The 19,005-nt window shown below is 45.3% G+C and overlaps 1 protein-coding gene across 3 annotated transcripts in view; it reads left to right on the top strand.

Annotated features, from left to right (window-relative positions):
- SYNPR (synaptoporin) overlaps window positions 1-19,005 on the top strand; it is a 77,946-nt gene that overhangs the window by 56,964 nt on the left and 1,977 nt on the right. For 2 of the 3 annotated variants that reach the window (XM_090148368.1, XM_090148366.1), the window contains 2 exons: window positions 3,222-3,346; window positions 13,713-13,911. In XM_090148368.1, coding sequence (XP_090004494.1) covers window positions 3,222-3,346; window positions 13,713-13,911 — 324 coding nt within the window. Of the gene's footprint in view, window positions 1-1,222; window positions 1,330-3,221; window positions 3,347-13,712; window positions 13,912-19,005 lie in introns of those variants that run through there. The other variant, XM_031606295.2, reaches the window with a different exon arrangement.

Raw genomic sequence — 19,005 nt, forward strand, 5'->3', positions numbered from 1 at the left:
GCTGCCCGCCTGGGGCACAGGTGGGACATGGGCTCCTTGGGGACCCTTGTGCCCCTAACCCAGGGTGCAGAAGGGACCAGCACTGGGGCTGAAATGATGATTATTATTGCACAGTGCCATAATAAATATAATTTCTAGTGGTTAAGCTAGACCATAGGACTTACCTGTCTTCCTTACAAAAATATACTGGTTTGGTGGTGGTGTTGAAAGTTGGATTTCATGATCTCCGAGGTCTTTTCCAACCTTAATGATTCTATGATTCCATGATACAGTAGCACAGGGTAAGGCTGCACAGTCATAGAGAGAATATCACCATTATAAAGTAGGGGATGGGGTGTTCACTGGCATGCACAAAGGAACCACCATCTTCAGAGACAGGCTGCCTTGTTGGAGAAAGTCTTGTGGAAAGTGGGGAGCATACATAGGAGCAATGTGATGCCCCAAGGGCACCGTGCTGCTCCTGGCTGCTCCTTGGAGAACTGCCTTCATCTGTAATAAGAGGCAGAGGCTGTAATAAGCAGAGCTGACCATATGCTGAGATGGATCTGGTATAAAGGGGAAAAGCCATAGACATGCAGGGTGCAGATGGGATGAGCGCTGAGTGTGGATTTATAGGCAAAGAGTAACTAGGAACATAGGGAAATGCTTTCCCTTTCTCCATAAACTTTTCAATTTCAGAGAGACGAGATTCAATAAAATTATCTTGCAGATGGAAGTTTTATTGAATCTGGCCCATAAAACTCCCATTATGGGGTTTACAACTGCCATTTACACAAATCCTGCTATAATAAAATACAGTGGTATTTACAGCATTCCTGCAACTGCCACAGAATTACAGCACGCACAAAACCCACCCAGTAAATCTTGGCTTAATTCACTGACAACAGAAAGCAGCAAAACTTGGGAGGAAAAAAAAAAAAAAAGCAGAGCTGGGAGAGAGGTTGTTTGGGTGAGAGGAGTTATGCTGCTTGGCCAGAATTCCCTGGAGAAAGGATTCATGGTCCTTGCCCTGCAAGGCACGATGTAAAGGTGCTTCCAAGCAGTGCTGTGCGGTGCCCAGCTGCAGGGACCAGTGATGTGATTGCAGCCAGAGCAGGGAGCCAGGCTGGGGATGGGTTGGCTATAAAAACTTCCAGCTGGCTCCTTACTGCTTTCCCACCTGCTGCCTGGGTGCTGCCTGGGTGCCTGCAGCGTGGCGTGTGCTGAGCAAGGATAGAAAGTGGTGGGCAGCCCTGGTGGGATGTGGCTGGAGAGGGAGCAGGCTGAGGGTTTGCTGGGTGTGGAAGCATCTGGAAAGCCTCTGGCTGAGAGCTGAGTATGGGGCTCAAGGTGGGTAAAGCTGGATCTGAGGCAGCAGCCTGAGCTGAATTTTGGGGGCTGGCTTCTTGGCCGTTGTGTCGCAGGCTTGTGTTAATTCCCAACCCTTCATTATTTGCATGACTTGTGTGTCTTCCCCCTCCTTGTCCCTGTTCTGAGAGCTGCAGTTGGCAGGTGATGCTGTTCATTTATGGCAGGTTTATCTCACACTGCAGTCCTTCACTCCCCCCTTTATTTTTTGCAAGCCATTAATCTTTGTGGCTCCCAACACATCTGTAAAACACCTGCATTTGCAACTCCATTAATTAGGCCAGAATGCAGGTCAGCCCTAATCTCTCCGGCGCTCCTTAATATATTGTTTTCTGACATTGCCTGACAAATTAAGCTGAGATGATTAATAGTGATTTTCAGTGCTGTTGCACATGTAAAGGCAGAACAACTTCGAGGAAACGTCTCATTTAAGATTAAGGAGTGCTGTTCAAGATTGTTATGAGCATTTATTTCAAATTAACCAGCAAGCCAATTCATGGAAAAGTTCAGCTTTTTTTTTGGTCAGAGCCCAGTATAAAGAATTGAGTCAGTCACTATTTCTATCAACTTGTCTTATTGTTAGGCTCCTAAATCCCTTTGCAAATCTGCCCGTAAGTGATGTGCGATGGGCAAGAGGGGAGCCCAGATTAACAGCACATTTCAGTGGAGCCTCGTGCAGCAGGGATGGATCTACTTACTTTTTTTTTTTTTTGGCATTTCCATGTTGCCTTTAGTGAGTCATTCAGCCCCTCGTTTTGCCATTAGATTTGCTTGCTATATGACTTTTTCCAGTGTCCAAATACAAGTTTTTTTCTTCTAGGTGCACACAGCCTGTTTTCTCTGGGTTCTTGGCTTTTAGTTTATTCAGTTGTGATTTGGGTTGTGAGTTTACTTGTCACTTCCCATATCTGCCTCTCTTCAGATCTAAGCTGCTAAAGTGGGTGGAGTAATTTTACACCTATTGTGCTGCAGTAGGAGCAACATTGAGCCTGGTCTTTGATTTAGATTACAACTGCACCAGTAAGGCTTTCCCCACTTTTGTTCTGGTATTTCCAAGGCAGGCAATGTCATTGAAGTTCCCTGTGTCTGAACACCTGACACAAATACAAATGCTGATGTGTCTGTGGCCCTCTCCATCCCTCCAACCCCCTTCTCCTGGAATGTGAAGGTGTGATATGGGTTTGTGCCAGAAAGAACCTAAATTTTGTCTTCCTATCCAGTTTGCTTAAGTTTATCCTATGTCTTACTTTTTTTTTCTGTTTTGCAAAGTGTTGGTTAATTGCCCCACTGTATTCATCTTGGGTTATGGTATAAATTTAAGATAAATAATGAAAAAAAGATCTTTTTTCTTCCCAGATCTTATATAAAATGGAAAAAGGGTGGTGTGATGCTGTGTTTTGTCATGTGATGGGTTGATAGCTGCATGGACTGCCTTGGTCTACTATTACTACCCTTGTCTGCTCCTTACAAATATTTCTGCCAGTGTTTTATTTGTGCAAGGACTGCCTCATTATGCTCAGTCAATATTCATCCTTCCCTTCCAACCCGAGCTTGCCCATCAGTTGGGTGATTTAAATAGCTGCCTGCGCTGTGAATCCCAAGTGGGCTCTGAGACATGGGGGGGGGGGAGGGCTGAAATGCTTGACACAGACAAATGGTGATGGTTCTGTCTATGTGAAGCAACAAGGCTTCAAATCTTCTGGTTCCCTATATTGACATTTGGGAACGGTGCAGGAGTAATGTATGGCAATGCTTTGAGTGCGTGGAGTGATGGATAACCTGACCCGAGGGGACTGGTGCTGCTGTTGCACAGATCTGCTCGTGGTGTGGGTGCTGAAACGAAATAAAATTAAAATGTTGTTTGTTTTTGACAGCTTTTTGCAATCTTTGCATTTGCAACATGCGGTGGGTACTCTGGAGGACTGCGCCTCAGTGTGGACTGTGCAAACAAGTCAGAGAGTGACCTCAACATTGACATAGCCTTTGCCTACCCGTTCAGGTAATGCATTTTGGTTCATGGTGATTGGTTTGCAGCAGGTGCACGGGGTCTGGTGGGAAACCCCCACTGAAAATGGGTTTCCAGTCACTTGGAACAGCTTCTGATGAAGCAGCAGCTCCTGGGGCTCCTGAATTCTGCTCACAACACGGGTTGGACTCTGGAAGGGAAGGAGGAATAAAATTGGCTGGATCTGATGTGGATGGGGCTGTGGGAACCGTGGGGAAACTGGAGCTCAGCGCAGAGCAGCTGTGGGCATGCAGAACCCCATAAGGGCCAGGACAGCTCAGGGAGCCATGAACTGCAGTGTGGCCACTAATTAAGCTGGAAATAAGGGCAAATTTAATGGTAGTTCTGAAATTCCTTTGAAAATTGTACTGATTGCCTGTCTGCATTTCTCAGTGCATGAATTGTTTAAGTGCTGGACCACTGGTGACTTAGGAGAGCCACAGTGAAGTTAAAAATACACATTAAATGCTCCTGCAATGTAAGATCCTGCTTCAGAAGAACACCCACAGTCTTCTGTTTTTAAAGATGCCAGGTCGACTCCAGAAACCTTTCCCTTCTGAATAAATGATATCTTCAAGGAATTGAGATGATTAAGGAAAGAATACATAATCCAGTCTCAAGCCCAGTATAGCATGACTGAAATTATTTTGCTTCCTTGGGAAATTGCGTGCTGTTTTGCTTATGATTGCTATGCACAGACCAGATGTAATAGCATCTATTACTTTAACTTGTTCTAAAATGAAGCATTTTCCAAACAGTGGAAACTAAATTTGATTCCTTGAACTATTGTTGACACTTGACACACATTTATTACTCCAGAAGTCCCATTTCCTGCTATTACAAATGTTTATGTTTTTGTCTTGTACTTCTCTGTTTTCTTTCATTTCTGCTTAGTATGCATGAGATGGATCCTGAAAATTGAGTTACATGAATTTGTAATGCGATTCACTTCCAAATAGGTCATTTCTCCAGCATTCATTATAGAATACACCCTACAGTAAAGTGGTTTTAATTTACATGATTATTAAGTAGCACTTTATGTGAAAAGTTAATAAAACTTAGAAGAGTAGTCAGCAAGTATTTCTTAATGTTGTATCAGGTACGTTGACCATTGTTTGTAGAGGGAAGAGACCAGAGCTGCAATTTCCTGGTCTTGCTTATTAGGAAACCAGAAGCATTGCTGAGTAATTGCAGCATGTGCTGCAAACCTGGAGGTATTTGCAGAAGGGATCCAGCTGGGATTGCAGCTGTAGGTGGCCCTTGAACTGCTGGTGTGGCTCAGCTGTGGCTGGTGTGGTGTGAGCAGGGATGTATGATCATAGGCTCATGGAATGGCTTAGCTTGGAGGGGACCCTAAATATCACTTAGTTCTGACCCCATGCTGTGGGTTGGTTGCTACTCACCAGATCAGGCTTCCCAGAGCTCCATCCAATCTGGTCTTGAGCACCCCCAAAGGTGGGGCAATGATGGAGATGTATGGCATGTACGGTTGGATGGTGTGAATATACTTGCGATCTGTGATTGAGAAGGAAGATACTTTTATGATTTCTTCATGAATTTGATCTTTCTACTCTTTTCCAGTGCTCCTTTCACTGATTGAAGAGGGGATGCTCTGAATGCAGAAGTGTCCTCGGTTGGGAAAGGCAGTGTCTCTTGTCAGAGCAGTTGATGCCCTTAGCAAAAAGCAGACAGGCTTTAAGATCAGCCTCCCTCATCAGGACTGTGATCCTGAAGCCTGTCTTCCTGCGTGGACACACAGGCTTTGTGTAGGTTTGATGAATTTCCCACAGTTGTCTGAATCAGTCTGTGTTCACGTGGCAGTTCCCTTTGCAATGCCTTCAGTTCTCTGGTTACTGGCTGACAACTGGAGCAGGTGTGGGAGGCAGAAGGGATGTGCTGAGCAGCTGACATGGCCATGCTGTCACAGCAGTCAGCAGTGCCACTGAAGCAGCTAAATACCTGAGTGCTGCTTTTAGAGCTGCACCTTCCAGCAGGGCTGGTGATGTGGAGGGGCATCCAGCTGTATGAGCAGCTGCTCTCTTTCAATTGCTGTGAGTGTGAGGATATTGGTTTCCTTCTCCTAGGATGTGCACAGCCAGACCTTGGCTAGCTGGTAGGTAAGTGCTGGAAGCCTTAAGCAAGTAAACATCAACATGTAGGGTTCAACAGGACAGCTTAGCAAGTTTCCACTAAATGGCATGGATGGATTTGGAGAAATCATTGGTTCCAGCAGACAGGGAGCTTGGAAGGATTCAGAAGAGCATTGTGGCAAAGTGTCTGTATTGAAGATTTTTGCTACATAAAGCTTCATGTCACGTGCTTAACATGGTTAGGGTAAGCATGTGCACACGTGCTGGGAGGGCTGAGCATATAGGCCAGTGAGACAGAGTGGTGCTGCTTATAGAAAAGCTTGATGAAGTGAGATGCCCATCCGTGCCTTTGCTCTGCAGCACTGAGCAAAACAAATGCTGCTTTGCCTTTTATTTTAAATCGCCAGTTATGTTTCCAGCATGCTACTAAAGCTGTCTCTGGAAGTAATCCCTATGTCTGAAGGAAAAGGAGATTGTGTTTTGTGAAAGCTTTTCATTCACTCTCTGAGAATCTCATTTGAAGAAAGATACTTCCATTGAGTACCCTTTAAAGTGTGCACTTCATCTGCATGCAGTGGGCAGGCTTGTCCTTCTTCTGAAATATGACAACCAGACCCAAATTGCCTACTTAGAAGCTACAGATGATTATTAAGGAGAAAGTAGCTAACTCTGTGCTTTGCAGCAATCTTTCTTTGGAAAAAGCCCCTGTTAATATTAGCACGCTTCTTTGCCACAATGTACCAGTCTTCAATTTTCTTTACCCACTTGTAGTAAATCTGGCTTCAGAATTCAATGAAAAGCATTTTCACTAAAAGATTAAACATCTGTTTCAGCTGGGAAGTGAGGAGCTGCTGATCATTAGGATGAATAGGACTCCTGCCTTCTGGGAGAGGTTTGGAGAGGGCTTCCATACCTGTTAGGTAGCACAGGCATTGTGGTCTTGAGTATGTTTGACATTTCAGGGACTGCATTACCAGTGTAGGGTGGGAAACAGGAAGGGATAAAGTCATCTCACTTCCTATTTCTTTTTGCGTGTGTTCAGTACACAAAAGATGCTCCTGCAAAACCAAGTGAGGCTTCCTATCACTTCTGCTAGCTTGCTTTTCTACTATCTACCCACAGAAGTTGCACCAGCTTTAGGTGAGCTGAGTGCCAAAATGCAGATGCACTGGTTTCCAGGTGGGTTTAGTTGAGCTCCCAGGGAGCAGATCAGAGTTGGTTCAACTGTGAGTGACCCATTGCAACCTGGAATGGAGCAGTCTCCTTTCTTCAGCTCCTGGTAGCCCTGGAAAGCTGTGTGTCTTTAGCACAAATGAGCTGAGGGGATTATCAAGTGTAGTTCACCAGCTAGGAGGCTGAGCAGCACAACTGCAGTGGTCCCTTCTGACTCTGCAGTCGATCCATGCATGAACACTGCATTAACTGAGCTGTTTAAGGAATGGCCCTGGCTTGTGGATCCCTGGTAGTCAAGCATGCAAGACCTTGAACAGGTGTCTACAGGGAAGCAGATCCTTAATCAGGCTGAGCACTGAACTCTACCAGGTGAATCTTGGCTTTGTTAGAGCTGCTTGCTTTTACATTGTCTTCCTGCCCTGGGAAAAGGTGATCCAGGTGTATTCAACAAATACATTTCTCTTCAGCTTTCAATGAATTTTTAATAGGGAATTCAGAGAAGGAAAGTGGAAGCAACTTTCTGGAGGTGTCTGCTGCAGAAGCAGGAGAATGGCGCTGCTTAAATCTTCATTAAGTCGTAGAAGCTTTTATTTTGGCACACAAAGCAATTGGAGTCTTGATGAATGTGGATGGTATTGATCCAGACTGGCTTATTTGGCTTCATAGATGCTGTATTTTATGCTTACACTGTTTTGGTGTCAGAAAAATTCTTTAATACCTCAACCATAATTTGATCTTAAAGTGGAAGTCACTCTTTGATTTCTTAATATATGCAGCTTCTTCCCAATTTGAATTTTTAATATATATTCATGAATAGTCTCTACAGCGTTGTATGGTGATGGCATTTTATCTGTGCATGTCACAAAGGCCTTTTCTGTAAGCCAGGCTTTTTACAATTTCCCTTACAATTTTCTTTTTGCCCATTTTCACGCTGCCAGTGCAGAAGCAACCAAAGTAGAAACCCTTTGGCTCTGCTTTGTTTGCCATCTGATCCCATGCCCCACGTGGCAGCCATCAAACGCACCTCCTTCCCCTGCTCCCAAATCTGCATGCGCTGTGCAGCAGCCCTAAAGGTTTACCTGGGACTGTAGGGTCCCTCAGAAAAGTGCTTGGAATGGAAATGCCTTGGCTGGGAGTTCTGTTGGAGACGTGCTGTAAAACTCTGCAGAGGAATGAATTTGATTATCCCAAGTGCCGTAGGATAACATACTTGGGAAAATTATAGTTAAAATACTGTGTTGATGTGAAAATACAATACAAAGGAATGAATGCTGCTGCTGCTTCTCTTGTAATTGCTCTTGTATGTGTATTTATCTCAGCTGGCCCTGAAGATGAAACTTGTGCTTTCAGGACTTACAGACATAGATTAAACTGTACGTGAACCTTACTTCTCATAAGGCAAAGGGCAGCAGCAGTGTCTTGGCTCCTGTTGCTCCACAAGAATACCCACAGGGTTGGTGCACCCCCTGCCCACGAATCATCAGATCTGCAACCCTACCAGTCTGTGCCACAAAACCCAATGTGAAGAGATGTTTGGGTTGGCACAGTCTGGTGGAGGATGTCTGAGTGCTGTTTGCATGGGAAGGAGAAGTGTGTGCTTGAGGAGAGCTGTGAAAGTATCTCGGGAAATAAATCTGGGTCTGGATGTAGGCTTGGAATTGGGGCTGGGATCACCCACTCAGCGTTGTGAGTACTCGCAGCAGCGTGTGTTCTATAATGAGACACTTTATTTCCTTTTTGGTGTTACGATGGAGTAGTAGGGCTTGAATTCCTGTTACGGGTGCAGTCTGGGGAGGTGCACTGCTGTGGCTGGCACGTGTCCCAATGTCTCCCTGTGGGAGCATGAGACAAAGCTACTGTATGGGCTGTTTTCCAAGAGATTTCATAGAATCATAGAATGGTTGGATTGGGAGGGAACTTAAAGCCCCCCCACTTTTAACTGATGCTGGGGACAGGGCTGCCCCCCAACAGCTCAGGCTGCCCAGGGCCCCATCCAGCCTAGACTTGAATGCCTCCAGGGATGGGCACCCACAGCTCTGGGATCTGTGCCACTGCCTCACCCCTGTCCAAGCAAAGAACTTCTTCCTAACATCTAACCTAAAGCTCCTCTCTTTTAACTGAAAGCCATCCTGCCTTGCACTACTACTAGTAGGCTGTGTTAAAAGGCACTTCCCTTCCTGTTTGAAAGCTCTCTTCAAGTTTTGAAAGGATGCAGTGAGGTCTCCCCAGAGCCTTCTCTTCTTCGGGCTGAATGAACTCAACTCCCTCGACCTTTCTTCCTAGGAACCACTCTAACTGGTCCTCATCCCTCCTGTATCGGGAGCCTCATAAGGGCAGAGCAGAAGGGGACAATCCCAATCCCTTCCCTCTCCCTTCTGGCTGCCCCTCTGTTGATGCAGACCAGGATACAGTTGACCTTCCAGACATGCTACCTGCAGGGACAGTGCTCTGTTGTGCTAGGGTTTTTCAAGCCTTTATACCTCATCCTCCACACAGTTCTGGTCTTTTGCTTTGTGGAGACCCGAGCACTTGCAGAACCTCACTGTGCTAATGAGAGAAAAGATAGGATATGAAGAATGGAGATGGAAGGAGCAGAGGATGTGAATGCGGTGCTGCTCTGGGTAGGCAGCAGCATGCTGTGTTGAGACAGCAACTGTGGCTGACAGCTTGTCCTATTAAAAACAGCACTCCAGCAAAACAGCACTGGCCAAATGTTTGCACGACAGCTATGTGTGAGAAAGGGCTGGGAGCCTGACAACTTAGACTGAAAACAGAGAGGGGTGAATGTTTCCCAGTATTTCAACTGGACATAAACCAGAAAAGAATGTAGGTCAGTGGAGTTTTACTGGTTGGCTTCCTGGTAGCATCATCTGGGTTTTGAGCAATGCCTGCTCTAGACTTACATCCAGGTGGGTGTAAGCCACAGAAGAGAGCTGTGACAAATGGGGGGTCATTAGAATGTTCAGCTGTCAGTGCAGAAGTTAGGGATAAATGTGTTCAGGAGGTGTGTGAAACCTCATGGCAATTCCAGGCAGGGCTGGGATGTCTGTTGTGGCAGGTGAGCATTCTGTACCTCATGTTTCCCCCTGCCCAAGCACAAGCGTTTTCTTCTCAGACAGATTTCTACTATTGTCTGAATAGTAAACATCACTTTGTATCCCAGAGCAAAACAAAAATCCCCATCACGTTCATGTCTCACCAGGGCTGCTGGGCCCTGCGCATTTCAGCTTTTCCCTACTGTATTTTGAAACCTCATTCGTCCCTTGTTTTGGAGATTATCAGCCAAGATAAACGTTTCACATCAGATCCCTCCACGGCCACTACTTGCAGTAACACATTTCCAGTAATGTATTTCTCTGATTGCTTTTCAGACAGTAAATACAATGGACAGTGTGACTCCCAGAAACAAGCGAGGGGGAAATAAAACCCAATGCAAGGATAATGGATCTTTGCATTTTTGCAAGTGCATGTGTGGGTGTTGCAGATTTTGTTCAAGTGTGTCATGGACGGGTTGGGGGGGTGGATTACAAGATGCTATTTGCAGAAAATAGGACAATCTGCCAAAACTTGATTTTTTTTACTTGTATTTCTTTCACCATGTCCTAGTAAAGGAATGGAGAAACAATAACCCCCATTGAGAATTTTCAGAAGCAGAACTTTATCTGGTCTTTATTAATCCAGGCACTGATCAAACCTCAGGAGGGGAAATCTGTGCTTGTTCATCAATAATACTTGAGCAAGTACTTGCCATTAATTGCATGTTCTGTTGGCTTCAAGGCTAAGCGCTGCTAAAGGAGGAGATTTCTTCAGTCAGGGGAGATTGGAGTGCTCGGTGTGTGCTGTCCTGCTTGGGCTCTTGTCCTGTGCCTGTTGGTAGATGGCTCTGGAAAAGAGAGGGGCCATAATTAAAAGCAAATTCCTATGAGGCTTGCACTGAGGAAGTTCAGAAAGGAAAGAACCTCATGCTGGTACAGAGAGAGCACCACTCATGCTCCCCCACGCACATGTTCCAGCTGTAGCATTGTTCAGTGTGCCTGGCTTCATGCATTGTTTTCAGCTCACAGGTAATTAGTGTCTGAGAGCCAACCCACTCTTTGCTGTAGTGGAACAATGTAAAAATCCTCTTTTTTCACTGTGAAATATTCTTACCCTCTTTTGGTCTTGTCAAGCCAGACAATACAGTTGTCTTGTCATCATATTTCCCACAGCAGCAGAAAGTTTGCCAAGTGGTAGAATAGATCTCATAAGCCCTTAGTTACCATGACTTCACCAGTGCAACTTGACAGCCTTTGGTGGACTTTGATTCAGATTCATGTGGATCTGGGGGAAATCAGGCCTGGAAAGCCTGGCATTGTTGGCTGTTGTTGACAAACAGACCCAGCAGGTGAAGGATTGGTGTCAGTGATGAGCAGAGAGGATGGCTTCAATACTACTCTGCTGTGTGCAGGCTGCAAAGTCACATTCCTGAATGATCAGCTTCATTTCTGAATTAAGAGCAACACAGCACAGGGCAGATAGCACCGTCCAGCAGTTTTGGGGGAATTTGCTGGGGGGAAAGGATTTCATTACTTTTTTTCCCTAAATAGATAAATACATTACTTTAGTGCTCTTTATTTGCATAACTTGTCAATCAGTAGCAATCACTTCTGCTAACACAGCCCAACAGTATTGCTCAGATGTTAACGAAGAGCAGAGGGTGTGATTGCAAAGAGTCACTCTCAGGGCTCCCGATATTGCCCAGGAAATGGGGAGGTGAGAATGAAATGCAGGGGTGGTACTGGAGGCAGAAAAGCAGCAGAAGGAGGACGCTGGCCAAGGATGGCTCTGAAGAGAAGGTGGGTTGTAAAGAATTGGAGATGAGAGAAAGTGAATGAAGATTAAGTCAGAGGATATGAGAGGCAGAAGAGGGAGAATTACATCAAAAGTGGGAGGCAGAGATGTAGATGCAATTAATTTTTTGTGAGTCACCACCAAGCGATCGTGCCCCCACAGAGGTTGACTCAGCAGCTTTGGTGGGAAAATTGGAGCTTTCCCTCTGGGATGCCATTCCAGATCAAAGCAGGCTTGATTACTAGAACTGGAATTTCTATCACTGATCCTTCCCAGTCTGAAAGGAACTTTTCAAATGCGCCTTGAAAGCCAGCATCCTCTCTTCCCTGGTCTATGTCACTGTCTATTTTGGGGCCCTTTGCTCAGCTGAGATCTTAGTTGTTTGGGCAGAGGTGCAGTGGCCACAAGAGGCACCAATTACTGCACATCCTCTCAGAGACTGGAGAAATCTAAAAGGGAAAAGCTAGTGAACAAAAATAACTTGACAGAAGAAGGCTTCTGTGATCACAGGCTATCTGATATCACTGACAGATGCTTGGCCAGAATAACACTGCTGGGAAGATAAGAGTAAGATGCTAATAGAAAATGATTCACAAATGAGATGCAATCCAGAAAATACGGAATAGGAAAGTGGTGCCACAGCCTCTGTGCATGGTGTTGCATTCCCCTGGGGAATGAGGCTGGGGTTTTGTACTGATTCACTCCCCATGCTGTTGATTTCACAGGTTTTGGGCCAGGTTCCCATCTCCCAGTTTCATTCTGTGTCCATACAGCACCCACACAGCTGTAGGTGAGAATAGCACAGAGCTTTCTTTTCAGGCTATGAACATCTTGCATTCAGAAGCTTTCTGTAATGCTGGTGATGGTTAAAACAAAGCCACTCTCTCTCCAATCTGCAGAACTGGTACAGCAAACACTAGGTAATCTTCCTCTTCCCCTTTCTGCCTTTAGGAAAAGGCAGTAAGACCCAACTAATGCCAGAAATCCCTGAACCTAAGCCAAGAAGCTATCTGTATGTCCAGAGGCGTTAGTCTCTCTCACTTGTTCAGCTCTCAGTGGGTTTTGCAGTGTTCGTGTTGAGGAGGGAATCAACTGCTGCTCGTCTGAGATCTAATCTCATGTTTTCATCCCACCTCAACCACAGCAGCAGAGCTGGGGGAGGGCAGTGCCCATGGCAGATAGCTGCTGTTGTGCATTGGCTGCTGATCAAAAAGCTCTGCCTATGCTTTGGATGTGCTTAGTTTGGACCAAGAAAGGCAGAAGTTTGAGCGATGCTCCGGTGTCCATTAATCTATCTTCGTTTCTCTCAAGGGATCCAGCTTTTTATTTAGTCATATATTCATGGCTGCTGTTGGCTCGCTGCTGCTCACATTAATTGCCCTTGAGCAGAGGAATGTCTCCCAGAAGGCCTCACCCTTTCTCAGCATCAGATCATAACTTCTTTAATTGCTGTTGTTAACTTTCTGCTGGCTTCATCCCCTCTGCTGTCCCAGTGCGGAGCAGAACAGCATGAGCCTTCGTCAGGCCCCGTGTCCCCACTGATGCTAATCTGGGGCAACACACTGCTACCAGCCAAAGCCGCCCCTAGGGACCTTATCTCTCTTTCAGAATCAGAAATTAAAATTATTAAAGCCAAAAAGTGTCTGACAGGAGCTGCCAGACAGAACCACAGAAGTATTAGCTCGGTGGCTGACTGCAGTGTGAGAGCACAAGAGTAGGGCTCTGACTGCTAAAACCAAGGCTTGCGGGCTGTTTCTTTGACACAGGTTGCGTATTTCTGCTGCAGCCTGGCTTTAAAAGCCTTTGGTATAGAAGCCAACAGCTGCAGTAGCCGTGCACTAAGTAGTGTTACACAAGGAAGGTGCAAGCTTACAAATGTAGACGTCCCATAGCCACAACAGAGGATAAGCCCTGTTTTCTTCTTTCCTGATTGTAAGAATTCAACAACCAAATTGCTTCATTCCTCATGTTACCCTTTTTTTCAGTTGTTGTCATGGCAAAACCTCAGTAAGGCAGGGCAGTTGTACCAAACCAGAGGGACATCAGATCTTCTCTCTGATTGATTGAAAGATTGATGAAAAGATGTGCTCGGAATCTCACTAAGAATGAACCCCACGTGTGCGAGCAGCTTCAAGGAGTACAGCCCACACAATTCAGGAGATCAGTGCACATCGGGAATGAGGCAGGGAGACAGCAAATATATTTATATCTTCATTCAGGTAATGGTTTTCTATGCTTCACCTACTGCTCCTTGGGATGTTTTCCAGGTTGCATCAAGTGAATTTCGATGCTCCCACTTGCGAAGGCAAGCGCCGAGAAACGCTCTCCTTGATAGGGGACTTCTCCTCGTCAGCGGAGTTCTTTGTCACCATTGCAGTCTTCGCCTTCCTCTACTCACTGGCTGCCACCGTGGTTTATATCTTCTTCCAGAACAAGTACCGTGAAAACAACAGGGGACCTCTAATTGTAAGTGTGCATTTGCAGTGTTTTCAGGAGCAGTTTTGGTGGTTGAGGCTGTGGTGCGGTCCAGAAGATCCAGAAGCCCAACATCTAAAGCATCTTTGGTCACCTTTCTCAATATTGTAGTGGGGATCTAAACTTATAGCACTGAGGGTTGTAGAGCCTATGTGAGCTTAGTGACAGTTCTGTGTGTGTTTGTGGGGTTCTGTGCTTCCCCAGCACCTCCTGCAGTGATGATGTCCACGTGGACAGTGAATGTGGAGCTGGGTGGTTGCATGTGGTTTGGGTTCAGGGCAGCAGAGCTCCATCGATAGGAAGGAAGGGAAGAGGAGGAATTAGCTATCATCCTAGCAGAAAGATGAAAGCATGCCCAGCCAGGGAGATTGCTTTCTGCTAATTACTGCTGAGTGCAGCCAAGTGACTTTGATTTGGAGAATTACATGGCTGGTTTTCCAGAATTACCTGCAGCTCCCGGCACATTTATGTCTCCACACTGACTTTTGAGCATCCTTGCCCTTCAGTTATCATTACATGCACCCAGCAACCCGTGTCAATTTGTGTTGTTATTTTTCTTTTTAGTGATTCCTAAAGGTGCCCAATAAAAAGCAAGTGCTGCGGTGTATTCTTTTTCTTATAAATCAAGGCTGTAAAACCCAGGAGAGCTGTTTTGTTCTAGATGTCCATTACCCACCAGAGCATCACACCCAGGCAGAGACAGGTGCATGATGTTAGACCAGACCTCTGCATCCACAGGTTGTAGGGATGCATCATGCTGCCAACAGGGACCACTCTCCTTCATTCTCCTCCGGTGAATAAATAGTGCCTTGCTTTGCTTGATGTGGTTGGTATCAAGCAATACCTCATTTCAAACTGTCTATGCAGAGGATTAGTTGCAGAGATCTGCCATTTTAATTTTCTTGTAGAAAATAATTCTCTTTTTCTGACTAACTCCATTATCCTGCATGATGGAAAAAGGAATGACAGTAGCAGTGCTAATGTGTCAGTTTATGATGTTGACATTTGTCATTGCCTGGGACTTTGCTGACAGCTGCTGCAGTTGTTTGTTGCAGGATGCACAATGCAATCCACTACAGCATCAGCATGGTGTTGATTTAATTTGTTCTGTGTAATGGACTGTAATTGAATCTACAAGTTAAATTTAACCGGTGCCTGTTACCAAAGCTGCTGTTTGCAGTTTTCCAGTCTTTAAAGCAAGCCTATGTGACCTTATTTGTTCTGAATACAAAGATTCTTCTGTGTGTCCTACAGCTGAGCTGCTCCTGCCAGGGGGTGGTGCTGAGCAGTGGCTCAGGGTTACTTATAACTGCCAGAAATGGGGTTCTACATGCTCCAGGATGGGGTGCAAGGCAGCTTCCCAGGGCTGCAGGGCCCTCCTGAGGGATGCAATGAATTGTGCAAGGGATGAAGGCGATGTCGGGTGTTAGTCTCTTAGGGATGCCCAGGAGATGATGATTTTGCCCTTTCCTCTGCTGCCGTGCCTGATCACAATTTCATATTTAAAACCAGTCCTGTTTTAAGCCTCGCGTTTCCTCTTGGCTTGGGAGTTGCTCAGTCTGGGATGACATCTGCCTTTAAGCTGTGCCTTCTCAGAACTGGCTGCTTTTCCTCCTGACGGATTTGAAAAATGAGTGGATAGAGGCAAAAAACTTTTACTTGAAATTTTAGGAGACTTTTTCAAAACTCTCTTGCACAGGCAGTAAAGCAGAGTCATTGCATCCCAAATTGTACAAGGCCTGTCTGAGTGAAGGCATTACAATTGTAAAGAACATAATGGCCATGGTTGCAGGAGATTCCTGGAGAAGACTTCTGTTGTGAATGTTTTGAGTTCACCCTGTTGACACAAACATGGGGAAAGCCAACTGCTCGTGCTGAGAGCCACACTGGGCACCACTTCAATGGATGAAAGTGTGGGAAAATATTTTAACCTTCTGTGTTAAGTGAGACATTGTGGCAGGAAATATTCCCAGCTTGATGAATGGAGGGTTTTCCTGGACAGATAAGCCTGGGAGAGGACCATAGACTGGGTTTGGTTAAATTCATGCATTGAGTTTGGTTAAACTTATGCACTAGATTTGGTCAAACTCACGTGTTGGGTTTGGCTTTGGGAAGTTATAGAGCATCTGTGAACAATCACATACATTCACTTGTAAGCGTATATCACTTTATTCCAGTCAATTAACATAAATGCATTACTTGGCTTAGGCATAAAGTGTTGATAAAACTCTGGAAAGAGAGATTTCATTTTTCTAGTGATTACTTGATAATCTCATTATTGAAGTGCATGAAGATGCTTACATGTAAGGAGATCTTTCCTTTACATTTGGAGTCCTATGAGTAACCACATTAAGAAGAAAGTTGTCGGATTCTTTACATATGTTGTGGCCCAAATGAGTTAAGTATACTGCTCATTCTGTCTTTGGAGATCTCTTTGCTAAAACATTTTATTTCCTTCACTTTGCCTTCTAAAACAACAAAAAAAGACCAAATAATTTTCAGTTACAAAAAATGATGAATAACCCAAACAGTTCTTTGCATTTCAAAGAGTGATTTCAGCCTGCTTCTGCCACCTCCCTTGGGTGCACTGTGCCCTTGCTGCAGATGTTGGTGCCTCCCAAAGGGCTTTGTTGGCAGCGAGCTTCTAAGGCCATAGCTGGAAGTATGTATGAGTGTAACTCATTCAAAGCTTGATCCAAGTAGGCATTTTTGGCAAAGCTGATAGCAGCAAGCTTCAACTTGAAAAAGACAGCAATGATTTTTTTTTTGGCTATACATACTCCAAGCTCTTAAAAACTCCCTTCTTGGATATCCTGTGTGTTTTAAATTTTGGTTTTTTTTTTTGCTTTCTCCTACGTGTTCCTATTTTGCCTCCTTCTCAAAGACACCTGTAGGCAGACCAGAGCATCTCAGCTGAGATCTGAAAATGGAACCTTGCAATTCGGAGTATGGTGTAAGCATACAACAGTACACACTGAAGAGATCTGTAGGCACAACTTCAAGAGGGCAACTACAAAAATTACCTTGTTCCAAAGACAAAAAGGAAAAAACAACAACAACAACAACAAAAAAAAAAACTACAAAAGGAGACATAGCCATGCTATGGGGATATTAAACATTCAAATGCAAGATTTGTTTTAGTATGCAGACACTCTGGCTTTAATTACCAAGGAGAAATTCCCCAGATAGACATTAAGCCACAGAACAGCTTAGCTTGAGATTCACTTTTATTTTCAGCATGTCATTATCTCGTAACTCTGTTCCACCCAGAGTTGTGAAAATGTTCAGCCAGGAATCCAAACCTGCTTGCAAACAAGAGCAGTTCAAGCTCCAGCCAAAGTTTGAAGGCTAGCAAAGAGTCAAAATAAATAGGAAGGCATAAGTTTGTGCTCTGGTCACATATTTTGTTGTCTTTGTTTTTTTTTTTAAGGCCAGGCTGGATGGGGCCCTGGGCATCATGATGTAGTGGGTGGCAGCCCTGTCTGTGGGAGGAGGATTGGAACCAGGTAGTCCTTAAGGTCTTCTTCAACTGAAGTCATTCTATGATGATTCTATGGTTTTGCTCCTTGGACAGGATGGATGAGATGTCTGAGCCCCTCTGCTGTAGTTGGGGAGCTTCATTTGTTTTTGTAACTGTCCTCTTTTTAGCGAGTTTTATCTTCTATATTGTGTTAGTTTTGGTCTGTTTGCCTCAGATTTCTAGCCGCTGTTCATTTATTTTGTTGTTAAGGCACTGATTCCAGAGCTTGGCTTCGCTTGCAAAAATATAGCAGTGTGGCAACAGTGAGAGAGAATTATTATCATTTAACAAAGGTATTCCCCAAACCTCTAGTGCATCCCAGCCAACTGGGTTGGTGGGAACCCCTTTGGGAGTTGGAGCTTGGTTGGTAATATGTCAAGGAAGAAAAAAGCATATACCATCATAGTTCATAGCTTAGCAAGAATCTGGCATTTCTACCAGCTGGAATTTTTCAGAAAATACTTTCAATTGAGCTGTTGCCTCTAGGAGTTCATTTCTCATTCAGTTACTGCTAAGGCATAAAGTGTACAATAATTCCTTCTGCTGGAAATCTCCCTGAGAAGAAAATGCGCTGCCAGGCTCTGTGCCTCTGCCTGCACTGCTCCCATTGAGTGCTAAGATGGTTGTCAGCTCCCGGCTGGCACAGCGTGCTCTTCAGGAGAGCCCATTTGGGCAGCACGAAGAGAGGTCAGAGGAACTCAAAGCCCACGGAGAATAAATGGTGGTGCTGTAAAAAAGAAGGATGTGTCCTTTGGGAAGCATCCAAGCACAGTTAATGCGATCCCATCTGTGTGAGCAGAGCAGCCCTTTGTTCATGATGTGCCTGGTGCCTCCTCCATCCATCCTCTCTTGGTGCCACGAAGAGCTCGTTCCCCAAAGCTGGGGGTGCTGGGAGTGGAGGAGAGCCATGTTTCCGGGGATCGCTTATTTCTTTGCATACAAACCCTAAAGACTGCCTTCTTAATGATGGTTTGCTCCTCCTTTGCCATATACCTTTACTTTAAAGGGGAGAGGGGAAGCAGCCCCTCAGGGAGGGGGTATCAAGACGTGATGCAGTCAGTGGGATGTCAGACTTTGGCACCTCCGCCATCTGCTGTGTGCTGACAGATGGCATGGGAGATGACAGCAGAAAGGCTCTTCTGTTTTAGCAAGACACGGGAAAGCTCGAAAAATCACATCTCCTCCCCCGGCTCCCCCCCAAACCCACACAGTAACGGTGGCACTTGGCCACTTCTCCTGGCCAAGATGAGGAGAAGTTGATGCTCCAGAGAGCCTTTTGGGGAAAAGTGAGCTTCAGAGCAGAGCTGTGGGGAACGGCTGTAGCCTGCAGGACCACTGCACCTCTTCTCTGTTTTCTCATGGATGGGAATTGGGAGCACTGCTGGAATGGAGGAACTGAGCAGTCTCTGCGCTTGGCAAATTGTTCTGTTTGTTTGGTTGTTTGCTGGGGATAATTAGAGGCTGCATGATGCATGCAATGGGGACATTTGGCCTTACCTGCAGCTGGTGAGAAAGCACCACAGCTGGTGGCTGGGGATTAGGCAGTTCCAGGTTCTGCCTCAGAT

The sequence above is a fragment of the Phasianus colchicus genome, chromosome 11 (assembly GCF_987193195.1).
Source record: "Phasianus colchicus chromosome 11, bPhaCol1.hap1.1, whole genome shotgun sequence".
In the NCBI taxonomy this organism is placed as follows: domain Eukaryota; kingdom Metazoa; phylum Chordata; class Aves; order Galliformes; family Phasianidae; genus Phasianus; species Phasianus colchicus.